Below are 26,959 nucleotides of genomic sequence, written 5' to 3'. Positions count from 1 at the left end.
TGCATGTGACGCATCGTGTGGAAGTTCTTCTCTTTGAGAGTGGCATTTCGTCCTCAAACTAAACCCGGGACGGCCCACCATTCCAAAAATATCCCGCAGCGTCAAATCGTGTGGAAATTAGGCCTGCCACAAACGATTATAGTGAGCTCGAAAGGCCCCAAAATACAGAGGTTGTGACCTGAAAATACAGAAAGTGCCCCAAATTACCTTTAAAAATAGAAAAGATAGAAATTTTCCACTGTTCTACAGGAAGTGACCAAGAATTGCCCTTAAACCTTACTCACAGTTTACTAATGTGTAACCAATGAACCATAGATGACTACTATACATACTACTACTGTTTTTTTACAAGCGCGAGAACCAGGCAAACCACCGGAGGGCGCTAGAGTACAATCACTCCGCTTCCCGACTAATTTCTTCCGGGTCAAATGACACACTGAATATGGCTGCCACCTGTGAATGCTAATTGCTAAACATTTTCTCCATTCATTGAGAAGTGAGCCTTTTGGACTGCTTTGACTTGCAAGTACAGCGGCCCCTCGGACCGACGAAGGCGGTGGCCATGTTGAGAGTGGCCCGGTTGCTGGTGCCCAGGCAGGCCGTCTTGGTGGAGGCGCAACGCGGCCGAAAGTCGCGTACCGACCCAGTCGCCAAGTCCAAAGTGGGTCGCGTCAAATTGCCCCCACCGGTCGACCCAGTGGAGATGGTTGTGCTGCGGGAAAGATACGGCGATTACAAGCTCATTTTGAGAGCGCTAAGGTACGTCAAAAATGATGTACTATAATATAAAAATAAACATCACACGCGTTGTCATGCTAATGCTTATGCTAAGCGTTAAAGTCATTGCGTGCCTTTGGCGATGATGAGCCAACCAAACCTGCTTTTAAAATGACATATTTTTACTTTAAATAAGCCTAACTTTGTCAAATTATAATTTACAACACTTAATAGCTGTTCCAATTGACCAAACGGCTTTAACGTTTTTATAACTCCGACGAACGTATTACCCATTTCGACTGGAAAAGGCTACACGCTAACAGGCTAATGCTAAGCCTTAAAACTCCTTTATCCACGTGATAGAGTCTAGACTCAAATAACAACTCACAACACTCAATCTCGGGGAATATATAATCGGCTATATGTATATCTATTTATGTGTATACATGTGTGTAAGTGTGTGTAAGTGTGTGTATACGTGTGTGTATACGTGTGTGTGTGTGTGTGTGTGTGTATACATGTGTGTGTGTATACATGTGTGTGTGTATACATGTGTGTGTGTATACATGTGTGTGTGTATACATGTGTGTGTGTATACATGTGTGTGTGTATACATGTGTGTGTGTATACATGTGTGTATGTGTGTGTATATACATTTGTGCATGTGTGTGTGTATACATGTTTGTGTGTATGTATGTATGTGTGTGTATACATGTGTTTGTGTGTGTAATTTTTTATGTTTAATGTGTGTAATGCGTGCGTGTGTGTATGTGTATATGTAAATATTTTTTTTTATACATGAACTGGTTTGGTGCCATTGACACCGATAGACGTCCAGTCTATTTCCACTGGGAGGGCAGCTAGCAAGTTAGCTTTAGCTTTCCAATGTCCCCCCCAGGTTGGAGTTCAAAGAGGAGGTGTTGCGAAGGAAGTACGAGGAGGAGACGGGCTCCATGGCCGAAGAACGTGCGCGCCAGGAGGCCGAGGAGCACCGCCAGCTCATGGCCGTCAACCAGCAGGAGAACCAACGACTCCTCCAACTACGGTCAGTCTGTCATCCGACATTTTATCCAAAACATTGGAATGGTGAAACGGATGGAAAAATGGAACATTTGGAAAATGTCAGAATCATTTGAGTCTTCTTCATTGACCCTTAACCGTCTGCTGTAATTTATCCCATAATATTGCGCTAATATTTTCGGACTCCAATGACCTCTGTCGCACAAATGTCAACAATTGCTAAAAATGCCGTTTTCGTGTTACCTGATCATGTTTTTTGTTTTGTTTTTATTTTTCCAGACTGCAAAGAATTGAGAAGGAAACGCAAGCGGTGGAACTTAAAAAGATGAAAGTGGCTCTCCAGCAAGAACAAAAACAGGAAAAATTCATCCAGCAGAAACAAGAAGAAATTCAGCAGTTGCATGTATGTTTTATTTATTTTATTTTTGTTGCTAAATCAAATAAAAAAACTTTAACGGCCAAAAAGTGACGAAAAATGCGATTTCGTCTACTTTCTCAAAACGATTTTATATTACGAAACAGGAAAAGTTGCTTTGGCGCTAGCAAATAGCTCCCTAGTATGCTAAGCTAACGACCGTCCTCTCACTGTCCGCCGTCCAATCCCTCGCCGTCCACTCCTGACAAACTGATTGGTCTATTTTCCAGGAGGACGCCAAGAACTTCGTCACGTTAGAGAACTTGGACCGACGTATCGAGGAGGCGTTGGATAACCCCAAGAATTACAACTTTGCCGTGGACAAAGAAGGCCGCGTGGTTAAACGGACAGTGTTGCAATGAGACGACATCAACCCCAAAAAGACGGATGCTCCCCACAATCCAAGGTTAGCTTCTTTTTAATTGTCGTTTTTTTAGCGTGGATGCCACTAAATCGGTCTTTTTTTATGTTTTTCCGCCGTTAAATCGACATTTTCCTCTTGAATGGCGTTGTTTTTTTACTGGTGGCCATTTTGGGAAGACTAGTTGAAAATTAGGTCTGAAAAAGTACAATCTACATGGTATTTTTTTGTACTAGCCAATACGATTATTATTATTAGGTCATTAAAAATCACTTTTAGGAGTATGTCATATGTAGAGCACCTTTTATTTTCCTGTAAAATCCTACAAAACCAATAAAAACGGCATGGCAACTCACAAAATAATCCTGGGAATTTTTCCAGCACCTTTTCCAGGTAATAAATACATTGACAAGACCAAATCATGGCAAAAAAACGATTCCTAAAAGCAGCAAAAAACCTGAAGGTCCAAAATTAAAATGGAGCGTGATTAAGAAATGTGATTGTTCAGTTGTCCTGGGTACTTCTCGAACCGTCTTTCTGCCTCCTCGCTGAAGGCATTGCCTGCGAAGGAGTTTGCGAATGAGGCGGGCTTCGGCGTGAAGTCGGAAAACATGATTTTGGAGGGGCGGGGCTTACCGACGTGGCAGTTGTGGAACCAGATCCGGTGGCCGTCGTACTTGCAGTTGCACTTCATGGCGTTGTTGCTGAAGTCGCTCTCGGCCACTTCCTGGTTGGGGTTGATCACCACCTGAGGAAACGCCAGAATCGCTTAGCGCCGTACGATACGACGATAAATATCGCCAAAGTGATATAAAACTTGCTTAGGGCATTTTATAAGTATTCAACAATTGACATGTTCATGAAAGGCATCATTTAGCCGAGCAGAGGGCTCCAATTTTTGGGCTGACTTGCTCCGTTGACAGAATAGGAATAGAGCGAGTAATGCATGCAAGACAACTAAGAATAGCAACGCGAGCAAAATTCATTCCTGATATCAATCTTACTCATTAAGGATGTGATGCTAATTTACGAAAACTGCAAGCTACGAGTTAAACGGGAAACGGTAGCGACCTGCATGATGTAGTTTCCCGGTTTGATGTCGGTGATGTCGATCCACTGGCAGTCGATGTCGTGGCGGTACATGTCCCAGCAGCCCACCGTGATGCCCTGGTCGCCAAAGTTGGCGCACTCGTAGCGCTTGGAAACACCTGTGGGCAAAATGTAGCTTTGCCAGTGACGGGAAGGGGCGCAGAATTTACTTAGTGACCCAAAATTGATCGAAAGTGACCCAAAATACACCGAAAATTACCCAAAATTGACCAAAGTGACCCAAAATTGACAAGAAGTGACTCAAAATTGACCGAAAGTGACCCAAAATCGACCGAAAGTGACCCAAAATACATCGGAAGTGACCCAAAAGTGACCCAAAATTGACCGAAAGTGACCCAAAATCCACCGAAAGTGACCCAAAATTGACTGAAAGTGACCCAAAATCCACCGAAAGTGACCCAAAATCCACCGAAAGTGACCCAAAATCCACCAGAAGGGACCCAAAAGTGACCAAAAATCGACCGAAAGTGACCCAAAATCGAGCAACGCGCAAGATTCTTTTTTTCAGTTTTTCTTTTTTTTTTTTTTTTTTTTAAAGTGAGGGCTGACCTTCATGGCAGTCGGAATCCTCCAGGCAGAAACTGGCCTTGTGCCCTTCGGCCACTTTGCTTCCGTTGGCATTCAGCAGATCGTAGTGGGTGAAAATGTCCATGCTGTGGTAGTGCCTGGGTGGGGGTGTTGGATAGCGGTTAAAATTCGGTTGGTAGCCGGTCGAGACGCCACTTTTCGCTCACCCGTGACAGGCGTGCCACACCCATGAGTGGCGCCCGGCCTTGGGCTTAAAGTCGGCACGCCCGAGGTTGTGGATCTGCGAGGAGAAGCGCAGCAGGCGGCGGTGACCGTACGGCCAGTTGGCCTGGGCGGCCGACTTGGACAGGCAGTCTTCTTCCGCCGCGCAGTAAAGCATGTGCAGGGGCCGGTCCTCGATGTAGACCGACTGCTGGACCAGCGTGGCGTTCAGGACCAGGTCGGACGCCGCTAAAAAGGAAGCGTATCTTTGATCTATTTATTTTGTTGACGAAAATCAATGGGCTTAAATGGATTGCACTCACTCTCGGAGCAGATGACGCCGGCGGCGAATTTGGCGGCGGCTTTCTGGCAAGTCAGCGTCTTGTGGCGTTGGCACTGCGCCAGCGACATCTCGCTCCCGCTGCACTTGACGCCGCTCCAAACCATCTCGGTCACGTTGCTGCTGTCCCAGTACCAGGTTTCCTTGGTAAAAGGGGCGGGGCAAAAACATCAGAGCATCCAAGGCATGTTTCTGTACACTTTAGGTCACATGGGTCAAAGTGGCGGCCCAGGGGCCAAATCTGGCCCGCCTCATCATTTTGTGTGGCCCGGGAAAGTAAATCAAGAGTGCCGACTTTCTGTTTTAGGATCAAATTAAAATGAAGGGTATAGATGTATATTAAAGTTCCTGATTTTCCCCTTTTTAAAATCAATCATTGCAGTATTTTCAATCCATTTTTTTTCTTTTGTGTTTTTAGTTCAAAGCGCATTTTCTCAGATCTAAAAATAAATTCATAGATGTTTTCCGGTTTCCACTTTAATATTGAACATAATTAAAAAATATATTTTGTTTCCATTTGAAATGAAAAACATGATTAAAAGAAATGTTCCATTACTAAGAAAAAAAAGCTCAAATAAACATTGCTTTAGATCTATAAAAACGGACTATTTAGGGCTTTTGATCCAGTTCTTTTAATCCAATTAAAAAAAAAAAAATCTAAATATTAGATCTAAAATGGTCCGGCCCACATGAAATTGAGTTGATGTTAATGCCAACCAACCCGAGTTTGACACCCCTGCTTTAGCGGAATCATTTGAAAGGAACAGAAACAGTAGAAGTTGCGTTTTTAAATGGTTCGTTCATAGGAAATTGTCATTTTTAGGGTTTTTTTTGCTGTCACCTAGTGCGTACGGTTGGGTCACTTACGGTGATGGCGTGCATGGCGTAGCCCAGGCCCAGCTGCCTGCAGGCCACCATGGCCTGGCGGGTGCCCCAGCCTGCGCTGCATAGCGTACCCCACTTAGAGCCCACCCGAACCTCCACCCGGCCCTCGTACGTGGTGCGGCCGCCCGCCAGACGGATCTGCGGAACACGCCCTGCCGGGAGTCAGTCAGTCGCCGGCGCCCCCCCAAAAAACGCACTCATCGAATATGCTAGCTAGCTCTTTCTAGGACTACTTGCTGGCTAGCTAGCTAGCTAGCTAGTTGGCTGGCTGCGGGCAATTTGTTAATGATGAGTTGTTTTGGCGTAATAGCACTACTTTATTTCTGTAATATTCCGACTTGGGTCTCGTAATATTACTTGTTTCTCGTTATATTACAATTTTATTCTTGTAATATAAACGCGTCTTAAATGGAAAGTTGTAAAATGGCTTTGTGGTGTTCCATCCATACACAGTACAAATGTAATGTTATCACTCATTGATCATAATTCTTATGATCTTGCAACTTTCATCATGTCCCAGCTTTATCCTTATGACTTTTTTGTCATCTTCATTTTCCTGTAATTTTACAACTTTTTTTTTTTGTAGTTTTACAACTTTTTTCTTGTAGTTTTACAACTTTTCTCATGATATAACGACCACTTATAATATTATGACGATTTTCATAATATTACGCCGTTTCTCATAATATTATGACTTTTCTCATAATATTACCGATTTGTCCTCGTAATATTAATATACTATTAATATTAATGCACTTTCCTGGTAATATTACCACTTGAACCTGGCAATATTACACGATGGGTCGGCGGAAGATTGGAAAGGCGGTAGCTCCAGGTTATTGTCGTCAGGCGTTAGCGACCTACTTGGTTAGCTTGGTTAGCGTAGCCCAGGCCCAGCTGCCTGCAGGCCACCACGGCCTCCTTGGTGGTCCAGGTCTCGCCGCATATCAGGCCCCAGCCCCCGGCGCCGTCCGGGACCTCCACGCGCCCCTCGTAGAGGCTGCGGCCCCCTCCCAGGCGGATCTGCCGGGCGGGGTTAGCGCAAAGGAAGCCGTCGCTAGCTAGCGCTCGCATGCGGGGTTAGTCGGCGATGGGAACGAAAGCGCTCGGCGGCGTTCCGAAGCGAGGCGGGGGGGCTCTGACCGAGTTGTCCAGGCCCATGTAGGGGACGTTGCAGCGCACGGCGGCGTCCTCCGTGTGCTGGCAGTCCTCCGACGTGATGTTCTTAAAGGGGCAGTTCCAGATGGAGCGCTCGTGGCCCGAGCACTTGACCTCGTTCATGTAGATGGGTCCCACCCCTGAAAAAAGCCAGCAAACGCCGTAGCCTGTGAAGAAGCTTGACCCAAGGGGGCGGAGCTTGTGTGGTCTTTGTCCGCCTCACCTTGCCCCATGCGTCCCCCCGTCATGGCCTCCTTGGCGCTGCCAAAACCCAGCTCCCTGCACGCCACGCTGGCCGACAGCAGGTTCCAGCGGTCGTCGCACACGCTGCCCCACTCTCCGCCCTTCAGCACCTCCACGCGGCCCTCACCTGTATAGGCTCCGCCTTTCAGCCTCACGTTGCCCTGCCAGAGACCAAAAAAGACACATAATCAACGCGTGCGTCGGACTTGGACGGAAGGCGCGGCCCACTTTTACCGGGAGTTTGGCCTTCTTTTTGCCGTCCCGCGCAAAGAGCGGTCCGGGCGCGCAGCCCACGACGACGGGCGAGCCGCCCCGGCAGGGCGTGCTGCCGTTGGGGGCCTTGAAGTTCAGCTGGCAGGCGCCCAGGTGGACCTCTGTGCCCACGCACGTCACCGAGTGCACGCCGTACACTTTCTTCTGACGCTCCATAAATAATCTGCGTGGAAAAGCAAATTTGGTCGGCGTTGAAAATGACCGGCGGCCATGTTGGTTGGGGCAACAAAGCTCTTCATCCCTTTTCCCTGGATTTAAATGAGTTTAGCTTTAGTAGGCGTCCAATCCACTTGAAAGGGGAGGCCGGCCTCAAATGCAAATATGTTCATTCTCCGCCCACAAATCATTGACAAATAAGGTAGTTATAATGTAGTCATTAGAATATCAATGCATTGACTTAGATGGGAGCCTTGCCCCTACCAAGATGGCCGCCCTGTCCCAACGGCAAAGGAAAAATTCCAAAAAATCAAAGCCAGAAGATGCCAAGAAATGCTCCAAAATCAACTGGGAAGTCACCAAAATAGAGTCAGTTGGACAAATGAAGCAAAATCAACAAGACGTGACTCAGAAATACCTCGCCGTCCATCAGAAGTCAGCAAAAATCAACATGAAGTCATCCATAAATGACAGTTTTGCCAAGTTACCTGTAAAAGTTCTTGTTGACCTTCCTCTCCTGAGGGAATCCCAGCATGCCGCAGAGCACGCGGGCGTTCTTGGCCGTCCAGCCCAGGTCGCACACCTGCGCCCAGCCCCCCTGGCGCTTGAGCTCCAGCACCCCCTCGGTGACGGGGAGGCGCTTCTTGGCTGCCGCCACCACCGGGCGCAGGCGCACCTCCCCCAGCGTGTCCTCGTCCGGTTGCTGGCGGGAAACCAAAAAAAAATGACTGGGAGTCCCGGCCAGGGGCCAAAGGTCAAAGGTCGAAGCTTCCCACCCGCACGTCGTTGGCTTGGACGAATCCCGGGATCCGCTGGTCCTTGCAGACCACGCCGGCGTCCTCGTCGTGCGTGCAGTCGCTGTTGCCCCAGCCGCGAGATTTGCACTCGCCGATGCTCGGCTCGCCGCCGCCGCACTGCACATTGTCCAACCAGATTTTACCTGGAATTCATCCCATCGTGCGTTCTTATTGGACGGCCCATATTTTGGAGGATTTTTGCCCCTCGCCAGCTCATCTAAGCGAGGTCACATGGCGGGCGCTTTCACCTTGGCCCTTGCCGTATTTGGCGCTGTGCGTCCACCCGGTGGCCTCGACGAATCCCAGCTGCCGGCACAGCACGTGGGCGTTGGCCATGGAGAAGTCGTCGTCGCAAACGCTGCCCCACTCGCCCTTGTAGAACAGCTCCACGCGACCTTCGTTGTGCTTGCGCGGGAACCCGGCCAGTCGGACCTTGGCCGCGGGCGGGGGGGCCGCCGATGACGACGGCCGGGGGGAGGCCGCCGTGGGCGGGGCTCGCGACGTCTGAGACGCGCCGGGGGGCGGGCACCAGGTCAGGAGGAAGAGGAGGGTCAGGGGACCACCGCCGGGACACGCCCACATACTTAAGCCTACGTGGAAAACGGACGGGGGTGTGGTCAATTTAGCTCGTTGCGGATTGGACAAAACGGCGGAGTCCCGTACGATTGGTAGCATTAGAACATTTGAAGTCGCTGCTAAATAAGTCGGATAATTTACCTTTACAAAATATGATTTTTTTTATGTTTGGGTGCTTTGCTAATCATTTGGATTAAAGCATTATTGAAGTATTTTTGCTAATTTTGTCACAATCAAAACTTTTTAAGGCCGAGTGGGAATGCTTCTCTTTAAAAATGTTAGTAACAGTACATTGTTTAACATTTTTTTGCAACAAAGCATCGGTCATCCAATCGGCATCCATTTTTGGGGAAAAAAATTAGCATCAGAACGTCCCTCATTTCCAACGCACTTTGTAAACGATTAGCTCTGTCAGTTAGCTTCTCCCAGCGGGCTAGCTTAGCATTTGGAGCGGGAGAGTTCGCCGTACCGTGATTTTTAGCGCCGTATCGCTATGGATACCGCTATTAATTAGCTTGTAATTTTCATCAGTTTGATAGCAGCACTTTTGTTGTCATATTTGAAGGATTTGTTAGCACTTGGTTGAATGTGGCTAAAGGCTAAAGCTTTAGCAACGCCGCTAGCCTTTCTTTGGTCTTTTCACCTTGTTTTTTTCCCTGAGCTGTCAGCTAAGTGATCGATGTTGCATTCCCTGCGGCGTTTTTCGCAGAGGTCAAAGGGCAACTCGCACGGGTAACTTTTCACGTGTGTGTGGACCTCGGAAATATTTTCTGCCAGCTACTTTCAAACGACACGCGGACGGCCGAACGCATCCATCGTAAAGGGGTGCCCAAAGAACGTTTTTTTTTTTTTTTAAAGCATCGGAAAGCAGTGTCCAAAGTTAGAAAGACGGGAAGATGGAAAGTCGGCGCATAAGTTTCCTATTTTTGTTGTCTCAACTCGAGCTTGTTTACTCAAGGAAAGCCAGGACATTCTGTCCAACAAATCCACTCATGGACAACAAATATTTATATAAATAAAGTCAAAACGGTAAATATTCTCATTTGTATTTATTCAGTCCAATTAAATTTGGGTGAAAAAACATATATTTTTCCTAAACTGCATTGAATGAGTTAACTACATTTCATTCAAAGATGACATCATTGAAAAATGCTAAGGCTAAGCTAGCCATGCAAATGTATTATTTAAAAAATATAGCAAAGTAAAAAAAATGAGAAAAATAATATAAAGATTTCAATTTTTTTTGTATTATACTTACATTTTTTTTTACATTTTTAAAAATTAAAACACACTCAAAAATGTAAATAAAGAGCAAACGTTTCCATCTATTCAAGTAAAAAAAAAATGTTAAAGCATGGAAAAACACCTAAAAATAACTCATAACTCTTTTTGCAAATGTTAAATGACCTCAAACAGGAAAAGTTGAGTTATTAGTCAGTAAAAAAAAAACGCACTTGGTCAACTTTTCCCATATTTAATCATGCCTTTAAACATAGCATCTGAACAGACGTGCTTACCTTCTCGACGAGCCTGCCGGGTCTCCTCGTTTCCTCGACTGGGGCAAAAAAGTCGGCGTCACGTGACACCAGCTGAATTATCGGGGAATGTCACGTTAAAAAGGACGGATGGCGTCGTCTTCCTCTACTTTCTGGAAATTGCCAGCTGTACAGCGGGGCAAAAAAAGAAGAGGTCGGACGGGGAAAAAGGAGGAGGAGGGTCGGCCAAGGAAAGGAAAAAAAAGGAAAAAAGAGAGAGAGGAACACATGGAGTCTTTCATGCTTGTCTTTTGCTTGCGTAACGCTAACGAAAATGGAAGATTTTCCCAAAAGTTGCTCACTAAACGGTGCAAAATGCGTGGGTGGGTGGATGGGACTTCCTTTGAGGGCATTTGTCACTCACCTACTGATGATTTTTTTCCCACTTCTGGGTCACTTCCTGTTGATTTTGGCTCATTTTCTGCTGATTTTTAGGGCACGTGACTTCCTAATGGTTTTTACTTGATTTCACTTCATTTGATTTGAAGTCACTTTCTGTCACTGGCCTATTTTTGGGGGTCTTCAGTTCTCAAAAATATTCTTTAGGCCTCTTTTTTTTTTGGAAATAAATGACCATGTATATTAAGGCTTTTTTCTTTTAAAAAAACCACATAGTATAGTAAGGCTTTTTTCTTTAAAAAAACGACATAGTATAGTAAGGCTTTTTTCTTTAAAAAAACGACATAGTATAGTAAGGCTTTTTTCTTTAAAAAACGACATAGTATAGTAAGGCTTTTTTCTTAAAAAAACGACATAGTATAGTAAGGCTTTTTTCTTCAAAAAAATGACATAGTATAGTAAGGCTTTTTTCTTAAAAAAACGACACAGTATAGTTAGGCTTTTTTCTTTAAAAAAACGACATAGTATAGTAAGACTTTTTTTCTTTAAAAAACGACAAAGTATAGTAAGACTTTTTTTAATTAAAAAACGACATGGTATAGTAAGACTTTTTTTCTTAAAAAACGACATAGTATAGTAAGGCTTTTTTTCTTAAAAAACGACATAGTATAGTAAGGCTTTTTTCTTTAAAAAAACGACATAGTATAGTAAGGCTTTTTTAATTAAAAAACGACTTAGTATAGTAAGACCTTTTTTTTCTTAAAAAACGACATAGTATAGTAAGGCTTTTTTTCTTAACAAACGACATAGTATAGTAAGGCTTTTTTCTTTAAAAAAACGACATAGTATAGTAAGGCTTTTTTCTTTTAAAAAACGACATAGTATAGTAAGGCTTTTTTCTTAAAAACTACATAGTATAGTAAGGCTTTTTTCTTTAAAAAAACGACATAGTATAGTAAGGCTTTTTTCTTAAAAAACGACATAGTATAGTAAGGCTTTTTTCTTCAAAAAAACGACATAGTATAGTAAGGCTGTTTTTCTTAAAAAACGACACAGTATAGTTAGGCTTTTTTCTTTAAAAAACGACATAGTATAGTAAGGCTTTTTTCTTTAAAAAACGACATAGTATAGTAAGACTTTTTTTTATTAAAAAACGACATAGTATAGTAAGACTTTTTTTCTTAAACGACATAGTATAGTAAGGCTTTTTTTCTTAAAAAACGACATAGTATAGTAAGGCTTTTTTCTTTAAAAAAACGACATAGTATAGTAAGGCTTTTTTCTTTAAAAAAACGACATAGTATAGTAAGGCTTTTTTTTTATTAAAAAACGACATAGTATAGTAAGACCTTTTTTTTCTTAAAAAACGACATAGTATAGTAAGGCTTTTTTTCTTAAAAAACGACATAGTATAGTAAGGCTTTTTTCTTTAAAAAAACGACATAGTATAGTAAGGCTTTTTTCTTTTAAAAAACGACATAGTATAGTAAGGCTTTTGTCTTAAAAACTATATAGTATAGTAAGGCTTTTTTCTTTAAAAAACGACATAGTATAGTAAGACTTTTTTTTATTAAAAAACGACATAGTATAGTAAGACCTTTTTTTTCTTAAAAAACGACATAGTATAGTAAGGCTTTTTTTATTAAAAAACGACATAGTATAGTAAGGCTTTTTTCTTTAAAAAAACGACATAGTATAGTAAGGCTTTTTTTCTTAAAAAACGACATAGTATAGTAAGGCTTTTTTCTTTAAAAAAACGACATAGTATAGTAAGGCTTTTTTCTTTTAAAAAACGACATAGTATAGTAAGGCTTTTTTCTTAAAAACTACATAGTATAGTAAGGCTTTTTTCTTTAAAAAACGACATAGTATAGTAAGGCTTTTTTCTTAAAAAAACGACATAGTATAGTAAGGCTTTTTCCTTCAAAAAAACGACATAGTATAGTAAGGCTTTTTTCTTAAAAAAACGACACAGTATAGTTAGGCTTTTTTTCTTAAAAAACGACATAGTATAGTAAGGCTTTTTTCTTTAAAAAAACGACATAGTATAGTAAGGCTTTTTTTATTAAAAAACGACATAGTATAGTAAGACCTTTTTTTTTCTTAAAAAACGACATAGTATAGTAAGGCTTTTTTTCTTAAAAAACGACATAGTATAGTAAGACTTTTTTTCTTAAAAAACGACATAGTATAGTAAGGCTTTTTTTATTAAAAAACGACATAGTATAGTAAGACTTTTTTTCTTAAAAAACGACATAGTATAGTAAGGCTTTTTTTCTTAAAAAACGACATAGTATAGTAAGGCTTTTTTCTTTAAAAAAACGACATAGTATAGTAAGGCTTTTTTTATTAAAAAACGACATAGTATAGTAAGACCTTTTTTTTTCTTAAAAAACGACATAGTATAGTAAGGCTTTTTTTCTTTAAAAACGACATAGTATAGTAAGACTTTTTTTCTTAAAAAACGACATAGTATAGTAAGGCTTTTTTCTTTAAAAAAACGACATAGTATAGTAAGGCTTTTTTAATTAAAAAACGACTTAGTATAGTAAGACCTTTTTTTTCTTAAAAAACGACATAGTATAGTAAGGCTTTTTTTCTTAACAAACGACATAGTATAGTAAGGCTTTTTTCTTTAAAAAAACGACATAGTATAGTAAGGCTTTTTTCTTTTAAAAAACGACATAGTATAGTAAGGCTTTTTTCTTAAAAACTACATAGTATAGTAAGGCTTTTTTCTTTAAAAAAACGACATAGTATAGTAAGGCTTTTTTCTTAAAAAACGACATAGTATAGTAAGGCTTTTTTCTTCAAAAAAACGACATAGTATAGTAAGGCTGTTTTTCTTAAAAAACGACACAGTATAGTTAGGCTTTTTTCTTTAAAAAACGACATAGTATAGTAAGGCTTTTTTCTTTAAAAAACGACATAGTATAGTAAGACTTTTTTTTATTAAAAAACGACATAGTATAGTAAGACTTTTTTTCTTAAACGACATAGTATAGTAAGGCTTTTTTTCTTAAAAAACGACATAGTATAGTAAGGCTTTTTTCTTTAAAAAAACGACATAGTATAGTAAGGCTTTTTTCTTTAAAAAAACGACATAGTATAGTAAGGCTTTTTTTTATTAAAAAACGACATAGTATAGTAAGACCTTTTTTTTCTTAAAAAACGACATAGTATAGTAAGGCTTTTTTAATTAAAAAACGACATAGTATAGTAAGGCTTTTTTCTTTAAAAAAACGACATAGTATAGTAAGGCTTTTTTTCTTAAAAAACGACATAGTATAGTAAGGCTTTTTTCTTTAAAAAAACGACATAGTATAGTAAGGCTTTTTTCTTTTAAAAAACGACATAGTATAGTAAGGCTTTTTTCTTAAAAACTACATAGTATAGTAAGGCTTTTTTCTTTAAAAAACGACATAGTATAGTAAGGCTTTTTTCTTAAAAAAACGACATAGTATAGTAAGGCTTTTTCCTTCAAAAAAACGACATAGTATAGTAAGGCTTTTTTCTTTAAAAAACGACACAGTATAGTTAGGCTTTTTTTCTTAAAAAACGACATAGTATAGTAAGGCTTTTTTCTTTAAAAAAACGACATAGTATAGTAAGGCTTTTTTTATTAAAAAACGACATAGTATAGTAAGACCTTTTTTTTTCTTAAAAAACGACATAGTATAGTAAGGCTTTTTTTCTTAAAAAACGACATAGTATAGTAAGACTTTTTTTCTTAAAAAACGACATAGTATAGTAAGGCTTTTTTTATTAAAAAACGACATAGTATAGTAAGACTTTTTTTCTTAAAAAACGACATAGTATAGTAAGGCTTTTTTTCTTAAAAAACGACATAGTATAGTAAGGCTTTTTTCTTTAAAAAAACGACATAGTATAGTAAGGCTTTTTTTATTAAAAAACGACATAGTATAGTAAGACCTTTTTTTTTCTTAAAAAACGACATAGTATAGTAAGGCTTTTTTTCTTTAAAAACGACATAGTATAGTAAGACTTTTTTTCTTAAAAAACGACATAGTATAGTAAGGCTTTTTTCTTTAAAAAAACGACATAGTATAGTAAGGCTTTTTTAATTAAAAAACGACTTAGTATAGTAAGACCTTTTTTTTCTTAAAAAACGACATAGTATAGTAAGGCTTTTTTTCTTAACAAACGACATAGTATAGTAAGGCTTTTTTCTTTAAAAAAACGACATAGTATAGTAAGGCTTTTTTCTTTTAAAAAACGACATAGTATAGTAAGGCTTTTTTCTTAAAAACTACATAGTATAGTAAGGCTTTTTTCTTTAAAAAAACGACATAGTATAGTAAGGCTTTTTTCTTAAAAAACGACATAGTATAGTAAGGCTTTTTTCTTCAAAAAAACGACATAGTATAGTAAGGCTGTTTTTCTTAAAAAACGACACAGTATAGTTAGGCTTTTTTCTTTAAAAAACGACATAGTATAGTAAGGCTTTTTTCTTTAAAAAAACGACATAGTATAGTAAGACTTTTTTTTATTAAAAAACGACATAGTATAGTAAGACTTTTTTTCTTAAACGACATAGTATAGTAAGGCTTTTTTTCTTAAAAAACGACATAGTATAGTAAGGCTTTTTTCTTTAAAAAAACGACATAGTATAGTAAGGCTTTTTTCTTTAAAAAAACGACATAGTATAGTAAGGCTTTTTTTTTATTAAAAAACGACATAGTATAGTAAGACCTTTTTTTTCTTAAAAAACGACATAGTATAGTAAGGCTTTTTTTCTTAAAAAACGACATAGTATAGTAAGGCTTTTTTCTTTAAAAAAACGACATAGTATAGTAAGGCTTTTTTCTTTTAAAAAACGACATAGTATAGTAAGGCTTTTGTCTTAAAAACTATATAGTATAGTAAGGCTTTTTTCTTTAAAAAACGACATAGTATAGTAAGACTTTTTTTTATTAAAAAACGACATAGTATAGTAAGACCTTTTTTTTCTTAAAAAACGACATAGTATAGTAAGGCTTTTTTTATTAAAAAACGACATAGTATAGTAAGGCTTTTTTCTTTAAAAAAACGACATAGTATAGTAAGGCTTTTTTTCTTAAAAAACGACATAGTATAGTAAGGCTTTTTTCTTTAAAAAAACGACATAGTATAGTAAGGCTTTTTTCTTTTAAAAAACGACATAGTATAGTAAGGCTTTTTTCTTAAAAACTACATAGTATAGTAAGGCTTTTTTCTTTAAAAAACGACATAGTATAGTAAGGCTTTTTTCTTAAAAAAACGACATAGTATAGTAAGGCTTTTTCCTTCAAAAAAACGACATAGTATAGTAAGGCTTTTTTCTTAAAAAAACGACACAGTATAGTTAGGCTTTTTTTCTTAAAAAACGACATAGTATAGTAAGGCTTTTTTCTTTAAAAAAACGACATAGTATAGTAAGGCTTTTTTTATTAAAAAACGACATAGTATAGTAAGACCTTTTTTTTTCTTAAAAAACGACATAGTATAGTAAGGCTTTTTTTCTTAAAAAACGACATAGTATAGTAAGACTTTTTTTCTTAAAAAACGACATAGTATAGTAAGGCTTTTTTTATTAAAAAACGACATAGTATAGTAAGACTTTTTTTCTTAAAAAACGACATAGTATAGTAAGGCTTTTTTTCTTAAAAAACGACATAGTATAGTAAGGCTTTTTTCTTTAAAAAAACGACATAGTATAGTAAGGCTTTTTTTATTAAAAAACGACATAGTATAGTAAGACCTTTTTTTTTCTTAAAAAACGACATAGTATAGTAAGGCTTTTTTTCTTTAAAAACGACATAGTATAGTAAGACTTTTTTTCTTAAAAAACGACATAGTATAGTAAGGCTTTTTTCTTTAAAAAAACGACATAGTATAGTAAGGCTTTTTTAATTAAAAAACGACTTAGTATAGTAAGACCTTTTTTTTCTTAAAAAACGACATAGTATAGTAAGGCTTTTTTTCTTAACAAACGACATAGTATAGTAAGGCTTTTTTCTTTAAAAAAACGACATAGTATAGTAAGGCTTTTTTCTTTTAAAAAACGACATAGTATAGTAAGGCTTTTTTCTTAAAAACTACATAGTATAGTAAGGCTTTTTTCTTTAAAAAAACGACATAGTATAGTAAGGCTTTTTTCTTAAAAAACGACATAGTATAGTAAGGCTTTTTTCTTCAAAAAAACGACATAGTATAGTAAGGCTGTTTTTCTTAAAAAACGACACAGTATAGTTAGGCTTTTTTCTTTAAAAAACGACATAGTATAGTAAGGCTTTTTTCTTTAAAAAACGACATAGTATAGTAAGACTTTTTTTTATTAAAAAACGACATAGTATAGTAAGACTTTTTTTCTTAAACGACATAGTATAGTAAGGCTTTTTTTCTTAAAAAACGACATAGTATAGTAAGGCTTTTTTCTTTAAAAAAACGACATAGTATAGTAAGGCTTTTTTCTTTAAAAAAACGACATAGTATAGTAAGGCTTTTTTTTATTAAAAAACGACATAGTATAGTAAGACCTTTTTTTTCTTAAAAAACGACATAGTATAGTAAGGCTTTTTTTATTAAAAAACGACATAGTATAGTAAGGCTTTTTTCTTTAAAAAAACGACATAGTATAGTAAGGCTTTTTTTCTTAAAAAACGACATAGTATAGTAAGGCTTTTTTCTTTAAAAAAACGACATAGTATAGTAAGGCTTTTTTCTTTTAAAAAACGACATAGTATAGTAAGGCTTTTTTCTTAAAAACTACATAGTATAGTAAGGCTTTTTTCTTTAAAAAACGACATAGTATAGTAAGGCTTTTTTCTTAAAAAAACGACATAGTATAGTAAGGCTTTTTCCTTCAAAAAAACGACATAGTATAGTAAGGCTTTTTTCTTTAAAAAACGACACAGTATAGTTAGGCTTTTTTTCTTAAAAAACGACATAGTATAGTAAGGCTTTTTTCTTTAAAAAAACGACATAGTATAGTAAGGCTTTTTTTATTAAAAAACGACATAGTATAGTAAGACCTTTTTTTTTTCTTAAAAAACGACATAGTATAGTAAGGCTTTTTTTCTTAAAAAACGACATAGTATAGTAAGACTTTTTTTCTTAAAAAACGACATAGTATAGTAAGGCTTTTTTTATTAAAAAACGACATAGTATAGTAAGACTTTTTTTCTTAAAAAACGACATAGTATAGTAAGGCTTTTTTTCTTAAAAAACGACATAGTATAGTAAGGCTTTTTTCTTTAAAAAAACGACATAGTATAGTAAGGCTTTTTTTATTAAAAAACGACATAGTATAGTAAGACCTTTTTTTTTCTTAAAAAACGACATAGTATAGTAAGGCTTTTTTTCTTTAAAAACGACATAGTATAGTAAGACTTTTTTTCTTAAAAAACGACATAGTATAGTAAGGCTTTTTTCTTTAAAAAAACGACATAGTATAGTAAGGCTTTTTTAATTAAAAAACGACTTAGTATAGTAAGACCTTTTTTTTCTTAAAAAACGACATAGTATAGTAAGGCTTTTTTTCTTAACAAACGACATAGTATAGTAAGGCTTTTTTCTTTAAAAAAACGACATAGTATAGTAAGGCTTTCTTCTTTTAAAAAACGACATAGTATAGTAAGGCTTTTTTCTTAAAAACTACATAGTATAGTAAGGCTTTTTTCTTTAAAAAAACGACATAGTATAGTAAGGCTTTTTTCTTAAAAAACGACATAGTATAGTAAGGCTTTTTTCTTCAAAAAAACGACATAGTATAGTAAGGCTGTTTTTCTTAAAAAACGACACAGTATAGTTAGGCTTTTTTCTTTAAAAAACGACATAGTATAGTAAGGCTTTTTTCTTTAAAAAACGACATAGTATAGTAAGACTTTTTTTTATTAAAAAACGACATAGTATAGTAAGACTTTTTTTCTTAAACGACATAGTATAGTAAGGCTTTTTTTCTTAAAAAACGACATAGTATAGTAAGGCTTTTTTCTTTAAAAAAACGACATAGTATAGTAAGGCTTTTTTCTTTAAAAAAACGACATAGTATAGTAAGGCTTTTTTTTATTAAAAAACGACATAGTATAGTAAGACCTTTTTTTTCTTAAAAAACGACATAGTATAGTAAGGCTTTTTTTCTTAAAAAACGACATAGTATAGTAAGGCTTTTTTCTTTAAAAAAACGACATAGTATAGTAAGGCTTTTTTCTTTTAAAAAACGACATAGTATAGTAAGGCTTTTGTCTTAAAAACTATATAGTATAGTAAGGCTTTTTTCTTTAAAAAACGACATAGTATAGTAAGACTTTTTTTTATTAAAAAACGACATAGTATAGTAAGACCTTTTTTTTCTTAAAAAACGACATAGTATAGTAAGGCTTTTTTTATTAAAAAACGACATAGTATAGTAAGGCTTTTTTCTTTAAAAAAACGACATAGTATAGTAAGGCTTTTTTTCTTAAAAAACGACATAGTATAGTAAGGCTTTTTTCTTTAAAAAAACGACATAGTATAGTAAGGCTTTTTTCTTTTAAAAAACGACATAGTATAGTAAGGCTTTTTTCTTAAAAACTACATAGTATAGTAAGGCTTTTTTCTTTAAAAAACGACATAGTATAGTAAGGCTTTTTTCTTAAAAAAACGACATAGTATAGTAAGGCTTTTTCCTTCAAAAAAACGACATAGTATAGTAAGGCTTTTTTCTTAAAAAAACGACACAGTATAGTTAGGCTTTTTTTCTTAAAAAACGACATAGTATAGTAAGGCTTTTTTCTTTAAAAAAACGACATAGTATAGTAAGGCTTTTTTTATTAAAAAACGACATAGTATAGTAAGACCTTTTTTTTTCTTAAAAAACGACATAGTATAGTAAGGCTTTTTTTCTTAAAAAACGACATAGTATAGTAAGACTTTTTTTCTTAAAAAACGACATAGTATAGTAAGGCTTTTTTTATTAAAAAACGACATAGTATAGTAAGACTTTTTTTCTTAAAAAACGACATAGTATAGTAAGGCTTTTTTTCTTAAAAAACGACATAGTATAGTAAGGCTTTTTTCTTTAAAAAAACGACATAGTATAGTAAGGCTTTTTTTATTAAAAAACGACATAGTATAGTAAGACCTTTTTTTTTCTTAAAAAACGACATAGTATAGTAAGGCTTTTTTTCTTTAAAAACGACATAGTATAGTAAGACTTTTTTTCTTAAAAAACGACATAGTATAGTAAGGCTTTTTTTCTTAAAAAACGACATAGTATAGTAAGGCTTTTTTCTTTAAAAAAACGACATAGTATAGTAAGGCTTTTTTTATTAAAAAACGACATAGTATAGTAAGACCTTTTTTTTCTTAAAAAACGACATAGTATAGTAAGGCTTTTTTTCTTTAAAAACGACATAGTATAGTAAGACTTTTTTTCTTAAAAAACGACACAGTATAGTTAGGCTTTTTTCTTTAAAAAACGACATAGTATAGTAAGGCTTTTTTCTTTAAAAAAACGACATAGTATAGTAAGACTTTTTTTATTAAAAAAACGACATAGTATAGTAAGGCTTTTTTTCTTGAAAAAAAGGTAGACCATGTTTCATAAGGCTTTTATTTTTTTTTCCAAAAACAATGTATTCTTTTAAAAATCACAATTCATTGGAAAAAAATTCTTCCAAAAAATAAGGCTATATTTTCATTACGAAACACACACAGCAATGTTCTTATTTGTTAACAGCAAATGAACAAATCAACGCCAACCCTGCTACTTCAAACGGATTGGACATCAAGTGTTGAACTCTATCCTTGCTCTGTTTTTAACGGCGGCCATCTTGGGTAAGGCAACCTACCCGCTCGCCTAGAAGCACACATCAATTCTTTGTGACCCTCAATCATTATTCTTCAGCCTGATCGGTTCACGCTAGCAAGAAAACAAAAAAATGATGCATCTAAATATCTTTATTCAAGAAAGGGGTGACATAGAAAAGCTCTTGGACCAAGACAACAATGTCTCTTCCCACCTCGGACACCAAAACGTCGCTCCTCGAGATCATCAAAGGAACCGAGGGGTGAAGAAACCTCGGCTTCTCCAGTCGGACTCGGCGCCAAAACACGCGGTATGGGGGACGCGTCACCTTCAGGGTCTGAGTGGCTCTCCGGGGCACCCCAAGTGCTTCAGGACGGATTGAGAAGCTCCAGCAGCGCCCCCACGGCTCCGAAGTAACCCTGAGATCCCAAAAAGAGGGTGAAAACGGGGAAGAGGAGGCGCTAAAACCGCATCCACTCACCTCGTGGCGCATGAAGAGCGCCTTCAGTTGGCCTTTGGACCAGTAGTCCATGGCGTAGGCCAGGAGCTTCATGGACAGCGTGTTGACGCGCAGGAAGTTGCCCACGAAGACCACCCGCTCAATGTTCTTCGGGGCGGGAAAACAAAATGTTGATGAGTGGTGTCAAAGTGAGTCCAATTTTGTATTTCAAGGTTTCCAATGAAAAGTGCCATCAGTTTTTCCATTTGGCTGCGCCGGCCCCCCCTCGTCGACGCACGCGAAGAGGAAGGAAGCTCACTTTCCCGCCGCCTTCGTAGCCCTGTACAATGCTGCTTGATCGGGACGCCACAAGGCAGCACCGTAAAGAGACCAAAGGCAGAAGGACGGACGGGAAGGGCCGACCGCTTCTGGAGGCGGAGTCGCCGCCGCGCTCGCCGACTCACCTCGTTGAGGGCGCACATGCGCGTGATGGAGCCAATGTTGTTGGTGATGGTGACCAGCGTGGCCCGGGCCAGGTCCTCCTTGGACACGGCCTCGCGCTTGTCTTTGGACACCATGTTGCCGAAACTGCGGGGAGGAGGAGATTGGGTAAAGCGCGGGAAAGGCAAGGCAGAGCAAGACGTGGCGTCAACAAAGCCCAACTCACCTGGAGGCCACGGCCCAGCCGGGCAGGCCGAAGCGCTCGTAGTCGCCGCCGTAGATGTCCCGCACCAGTTTGTCCACGCGGGTGCTCTCCCCACGCGAGGCCATCTCCAGCGCCTCCTCGAAGGTGGAGCAGCCCGTCAGCAGGCAGCACAGGCCCAGGAAGGTGCCCCCGCCCAGACTGGTCGGACCACGCACAGGCGCACGCTATTACGGACGGCACTGCGTATTTCCGGGTGGCCTCGCCGCTAACTTGATTCATAGGCGAGACCTTTTAAACTGGCGCCATCCATAAGTTTCTACGCTTTGTGCAAAGTGAGCCAAAATGTCTGTCCTCATTTCGTAGGACAATGATGATGACCATTTTCCTTGGTTAAATGTAATGTTTGGAATTTCTATCTTTTCAGGTTAACAAATGCCGTACACTTCAAAAGAAAAGACATCTTGTGGGTCAAAGTCAAAGGAAAAATGTGCTCTAAACAGGTAAAAGTTTGTTTTTGCTAAAATTATAGGTGCTACTCAAAATATCATATCTCATGTCCTAGTTGGGCTGGTGGAAAATCACCCTGAAAATGCCTGAAGTTAAGCAGGGTCGGGCCTGGTTAGTACTTGGATGGGAGCCCGACCGCCTGGCAATAACAACATACAGACGCTCCCCTACTTACGAACGCAATTGGTTCCGAGCGATTGTTCATAAGTTGAATTTGTTTGTAAGTTGATTCAGTGCTATATTTTGTATTATAATTTATGTTTAAGGCCTATATAAGTATATTGAAGGTTTATATAAGTGCATTTGTATGTTTAAGGCTTGTATAAGTAACACGCATTGGTTTGTACTGAAAAAAAAACATTTAATAAAATGGAGAGAATATGTACAGTACTGTAGAGAGAGAGAGAGATTTATGTATTAGAAACTGAAACTTTCAGAAGTCACTGTGGTCCAGTGGCAAAGACAATGGGTCAAAATTTAAGCTGGACACAAGTTCCAATCAGGAGTGAGTTCAATTCCACTCTTTGCAGTTCTCAAATTGTTTATTGAGGTAATGAAAAGGATGAATATAACTTCCAATCATATCATTTCAGAAGTCACTGTGGTCCAGTGGCAAAGACAATGGGTCAAAATTTAAGGTGGACACAAGTTCAAATCAGGAGTGAGTTCAAGTCCACTCTTTGCAATTCTCAAATTGTTTATTTGGTAATGAAAAGGATGAATATAACTTCCAATCATGTATAGGCGGGCCGCCTCGTGGTGTAGTGGGTAAGTCACCTGCCTGCGACGTGGGTGTCGATGGTTCACGTCCCGGTGTCGCCAGTCAACGACTGTATGGTGTCGGCAGTCGGCCGAAGGCCGACTGTCGAACACCACCAGGGACCCCCCCCCCCCCCCCAACTGTCTTCCGGTCAGCCGAAGGCTGACCGGAACATAATTGTTTTGCTGAAAAAAATGACTAAGTGTTTATTTGAATGAAAAAAGGATTACCCATTTACTGAACTACATAGTGTAGTGATCAGTCAAACGACAGCGGGATTCGAACCCCAGTCTCCCACACAGCAGTCAAATCCAATAACTTGAGTTCTGACCCATTGTCTTTGCCACTGGACCACAGTGACTTCAGCAATGATGTGATTGGAAGTTATATTTATCCTTTTCATTACCTCAATAAACAATTTGAGATTTGCAAAGAGTGGACTTGAACTCACTCCAGATTTGAACTTGTGTCCAACTTCAATTTCAACCCATTGTTCTTGCCACTGGACCACAGTGTCTTCTGAAATGAAGTGATTGGAAGTTACAACCATATTCAATATTGGATGCATGAGATATTTAATGATACAAATGAAAAAGGTTCTTTGCACACTGGAGATACATTCAGGCATTTTCAGGGTGATATTCCACCAGCCCAACTAGGACATGATATTTTGAGTAGCACCTATAATTTAAGCAAAACCAAACTGTTACCTGTTTAGATCACATTTTTCCTTTGACTTTGACCCACAACATGTCTTTCCTTTTGAAGTGAATGGCATTTCTTAACCTGAAAAGACAGAAATGCCAAAAGGTAACACACAAAAACTTGAAACATTTCTACACAAGCTGCGAAAATTTGAAGTCATCCCAACGAAAATGGTCAAAATGATTGGCCTACAAAATGGAGTGAAACATTTTGGAAGACCCTGTATTTCGAGTCCACTAATCACAATTTGTAAATGTTGACAGAATCGTCGCGATTCATCCGAGACCCTGGAGTGCCATCGCTGCCGACCCACCTCATCCAAATGGACTGCACGTCTACAGGTTCCATTCAAAGGCGACCATTGAGGACGTCCATTGCTGCCAATGGATTCATTCATACAGATTGTCATTTTATTACTCTGACATTATGTTTCAAATAAAAGTCTGTCGACACTACTTTGCAATTCATTCATTACTTGGATTAACTCGGTTAATTGCGACATAGTATAGTACGGCTTTATTGGTAAAAAAACGACATAGTATAGTAAGGCTTTTTTCTTCAAAAAACGACGTAGTATAGTAAGACTTTTTTGGTAAAAAAAAAAACAACATAGTATAGTAAGGCTTTTTTGGGTAAAAAAACGACATAGTATAGTAAGGCTTTTTTCTTTTAAAAAACGGCATAATATAGTAAGGCTTTTTTTGTTTAAAAAAACGACATAGTATACTAAGGCTTTTTTGGTAAAAAAACGAGATAGTATAGTAAGGCTTTTTTTGTAAAAAACGACATAGTATAATAAGGCTTTTTTTCTTAAAAAACGACATAGTATAGTAAGGCTTTTTTTCTTAAAAAATGACAGTATAGCAAGGCTTTTTTCTTTAAAAAACGACATAGTATAGTAAGGCTTTTTTTCTTAAAAAACGACATAGTATAGTTAGGCTTTCCCCCCCTAAAAAACGACATAGTATAGTAAGGCTTTTTTCTTCAAAAAACGACATAGTATAGTAAAGCTTTTTTCTTCAAAAAACGACATAGTAATTACGACGACCGCCAATGGACCAGACGTCCACGTCAACTCATTCCATTACGACTTTTGGAACGCTACGCAGCGCGACCAATCGGATGGCAAAATAGGCGGGTCGGCTCACCTGGTGCCGGTGACGCGCTTATAGCGGTCGGGCGAGTAGACGGCGAGGATGCTGACGCCGGAGCCGATGTTGACCAGCAGCAGCGGGTAGGGGTTCTCCAGCGCGTAGGGGCGCCGCACGCAGCGCCCCGGCTCCAACGGGTTCTCGAAGTAGTAGCACTCGCACTCTCCCCCGGATGGCGAGGACGAGGGCGACGGGCCGGCCGACGCGTCCAAGTAGAGCACGCCGCGGATCAGGCAGTCCAGCTCGTCCAGCTTGTGGAGCCGCAGGTCCGCCGTCTGCCGTCCGTCAAACAGTTGGCGGCTGGGATTTGGCAGAGCTCGCGCGAGTCCGAGTACGTACCGTGCGAAAGTCGGCCTCGAACTTGTAGGCGCCGCCGCCGGTGGCGCAGAGGCCCGTGTGCAAGCTGGAGAAGTGCTTCTGGCGTCCCATCTGCAGGAAGGCCGGCAGGTCGTGCGTGGGGAAGCGGATGAAGTGCAGGCTGCCCGTGCGGCCGCACAACGTCAGCTCGCGCAGCTCCAGGTGCACGTCGCGCACGCCGGCGTCGCCGTAGGCCGTGTTGGAGGTCAGGTAGCGGCGGATGCTCTTCAGGTTCTCCACCTCCTCCTGCTCCTCCTCCGCCGTGATGTCGCGGGGCTCGAAGTACACCAGCTTGACCAGCGTGCCGCCGATGTCCATGCCGAACCACGGGAAGGCTGCGGCAACGGGAAGGCGATCCGCTTTACGCTAGCTTTTGCAGATTTAGTCAAATGGAAACGACATTGAAAGTCAAAAAGTGCTAAACATTTTGAAAACTGACCACCCCGCCCAAAAAATACAAAAAATGAAAAACTGGTACCCAAAAAAACATCTGTTAAAAAATTAAAAAATGCGTAATTGTGGAAACTGAAGAAAAAAATTAGAAAGCTGAACCATAAAAAAAATTAAAAATAATAAACACGGCTAAAAAAAAGAGGAAAACTGACAAACTGCGGAAAAAAAATGCAAAAATGGAAAATGGATTAACCAATATGCACCTGCCCTCGCACCCATGAGCTTATAACTCATAGACGTCCAATGCATTTGAAGTGAAAATGTGGCAGCAAATAAGCATTTATTCAATTGCTGCCACCCTCTCACTTCAAATGCATTGGACGTCAAGCGTGTTTTGGAGGGAAAATGATGAAGATGATGATGAAGATGGTGATGATGAAGACGACGACGACCACTCACGGCATTCAGCTTCTTCCAAAGCATCATCATCCTCATCATCATCAGAGGAACAACGCGAACGCCATTTTGTCGAAAATCCACATCCGCACTTTAATGCAAACATTACCTGGTAATGATAAAGTCAGCCATTACTGTGTGGTGGTCAACTAGCCAAAGAATGCCTGCTAATTAAACACCTACATTTCCCTTCATTCATTCATGATACTCCTTGAAAAAAAAAATCCATTTCAAAAATAATCACATTGGGACGATAAACCCGGTGCAGGTGAAAGAAATAAGATGAAAAGGCAGAAAAAGACTCTCACGAGGCCTGTTCTTCTTCACGGTGTCGCTGGGAAGCCTCGGCGTCGCGTCGGAGGCGAGGCCGGGTGACGGCGCGCGTCCGGCGGCCGCAGACGCCTTCGTGTCGGTCTCGCTCCGGAGGAGACTGCCCGAGGCGGAGCGAGGCGACTTCTTCGCGGCCGCTTCGTCCTCGTCGTCCGCGGTGTCATCATCGCGATGGCCGTAACCGTTGGACGCCATTTAAAAGATTAATAAATAAAAGGGAAAAAATGGTGCGTCGTTGCGGGAGGGGGATGACGGGGGCGGGGGTTAATGGCGTTTAATTTGGGACAAAAAGGGCGAGGAGGAGGAGGAGGCTAATTTGCACGCTAACTAGCTTAATCCAGTGGTTGCCTTCCGTCTTGCTCATCGAGGCGGTGGGCGTGGACAAATGAGTGACGTCAGCGCAACCAATCACAACACGAATCACCCCCGTGATCCGCATTTCTTTTTTTTTCTCATAATGATACAAAGCGTACCTGCTACCGGGGCTATATAAATATATAAAAAGATAAAACTAGATGACTGATGCGCGCTCTGAGCCAATGGGGATAAGCATCCTTGTCGGCCATTTTGCCGGGGACCAAAAGCTATTTGTATATAAAATAAGCGGAACCAAACAGAAATTACGACAAAATGCCCCACAATCCACAAATTTACCCATAAACGCCCCAAAATAACAGGAAGTGACGTACCATGCGGCTAAATAACCAGGAAATGACGTAATATACTGCAACATCACCAGGAAGTGAAGTGAGGCGAAAATGACCCCAAAATAACACAAACTCAACTCAAGCA

The 26,959-nt window shown here is 39.1% G+C and overlaps 4 protein-coding genes across 14 annotated transcripts in view; 1 reads left to right on the top strand and 3 right to left on the bottom strand.

The window, feature by feature from the left end:
- Positions 1 to 404: 404 nt before the first annotated feature.
- mrps26 (mitochondrial ribosomal protein S26) lies at positions 405 to 23,935 on the top strand. 4 transcript variants are annotated; one of them, XR_013305348.1, is made up of 6 exons: positions 405 to 759; positions 1,616 to 1,762; positions 2,017 to 2,140; positions 2,383 to 2,558; positions 20,355 to 20,452; positions 23,744 to 23,935. XR_013305348.1 is itself a non-coding variant. In XM_077621818.1 (5 exons), exons 1-4 carry the CDS (start codon positions 563 to 565, stop codon positions 2,512 to 2,514), a joined length of 600 nt encoding a protein of 199 aa, XP_077477944.1. In that variant the 5' UTR covers positions 405 to 562; the 3' UTR covers positions 2,515 to 2,558; positions 23,744 to 23,935. The 4 variants fall into 4 exon arrangements, 3 of the variants coding, with proteins under 3 accessions (XP_077477944.1, XP_077477945.1, XP_077477946.1); XM_077621818.1 differs by lacking the exon at positions 20,355 to 20,452; XM_077621819.1 differs by lacking the exon at positions 23,744 to 23,935 and having other exon boundaries at positions 20,355 to 22,625.
- LOC144090358 (lysyl oxidase homolog 3B-like) lies at positions 2,800 to 10,583 on the bottom strand. Of its 3 annotated transcripts, XM_077621803.1 has the most exons (15): positions 10,298 to 10,583; positions 8,453 to 8,794; positions 8,184 to 8,347; positions 7,896 to 8,110; positions 7,213 to 7,414; positions 6,959 to 7,139; positions 6,721 to 6,875; positions 6,442 to 6,600; positions 5,560 to 5,715; positions 4,676 to 4,835; positions 4,358 to 4,601; positions 4,173 to 4,288; positions 3,585 to 3,721; positions 3,150 to 3,261; positions 2,800 to 3,074 (listed from the first exon to the last, which is right to left on the bottom strand). In XM_077621803.1, exons 2-15 carry the CDS (start codon positions 8,784 to 8,786, stop codon positions 3,001 to 3,003), a joined length of 2,409 nt encoding a protein of 802 aa, XP_077477929.1. In that variant the 5' UTR covers positions 8,787 to 8,794; positions 10,298 to 10,583; the 3' UTR covers positions 2,800 to 3,000. The 3 variants fall into 3 exon arrangements, with proteins under 3 accessions (XP_077477929.1, XP_077477927.1, XP_077477928.1); XM_077621801.1 differs by lacking the exons at positions 5,560 to 5,715; positions 7,896 to 8,110; positions 8,184 to 8,347; positions 8,453 to 8,794; positions 10,298 to 10,583 and having other exon boundaries at positions 7,213 to 7,431; XM_077621802.1 differs by lacking the exons at positions 5,560 to 5,715; positions 6,959 to 7,139; positions 7,213 to 7,414; ... (2 more) ...; positions 8,453 to 8,794; positions 10,298 to 10,583 and having other exon boundaries at positions 6,442 to 6,808.
- LOC144090359 (pantothenate kinase 2, mitochondrial-like) lies at positions 20,217 to 26,945 on the bottom strand. 6 transcript variants are annotated; one of them, XR_013305346.1, is made up of 8 exons: positions 26,146 to 26,945; positions 24,971 to 25,323; positions 24,629 to 24,906; positions 21,530 to 21,706; positions 21,327 to 21,450; positions 20,905 to 21,030; positions 20,638 to 20,842; positions 20,217 to 20,537 (listed from the first exon to the last, which is right to left on the bottom strand). XR_013305346.1 is itself a non-coding variant. In XM_077621807.1 (8 exons), the coding sequence occupies exons 3-8, from the start codon at positions 25,304 to 25,306 to the stop codon at positions 20,792 to 20,794; spliced, it is 1,092 nt and encodes a 363-aa protein (XP_077477933.1). In that variant the 5' UTR covers positions 25,307 to 25,358; positions 25,841 to 25,946; positions 26,021 to 26,289; the 3' UTR covers positions 20,558 to 20,791. The 6 variants fall into 6 exon arrangements, 5 of the variants coding, with proteins under 5 accessions (XP_077477933.1, XP_077477932.1, XP_077477931.1 ...); XM_077621807.1 differs by lacking the exon at positions 20,217 to 20,537 and adding an exon at positions 25,841 to 25,946 and having other exon boundaries at positions 20,558 to 20,842; positions 24,971 to 25,358; positions 26,021 to 26,289; XM_077621806.1 differs by lacking the exon at positions 20,217 to 20,537 and adding an exon at positions 25,841 to 25,946 and having other exon boundaries at positions 20,558 to 20,842; positions 26,021 to 26,289.
- The window catches only part of rmnd1 (required for meiotic nuclear division 1 homolog), a 48,706-nt gene continuing 44,826 nt past the window's right edge, over positions 23,080 to 26,959 (bottom strand). Inside the window, exon 13 of the mRNA XM_077621811.1 lies at positions 23,080 to 23,089. The gene's annotated coding sequence lies outside the window, so the exon portion shown is untranslated. The remainder of the gene's footprint in view (positions 23,090 to 26,959) is intronic.

This window comes from Stigmatopora argus, chromosome 15, assembly GCF_051989625.1.
Source record: "Stigmatopora argus isolate UIUO_Sarg chromosome 15, RoL_Sarg_1.0, whole genome shotgun sequence".
NCBI classification, from domain to species: domain Eukaryota; kingdom Metazoa; phylum Chordata; class Actinopteri; order Syngnathiformes; family Syngnathidae; genus Stigmatopora; species Stigmatopora argus.
Note: the sequence above shows the minus strand (reverse complement) of the source record. Positions and strands in the feature narration are given on the sequence as shown.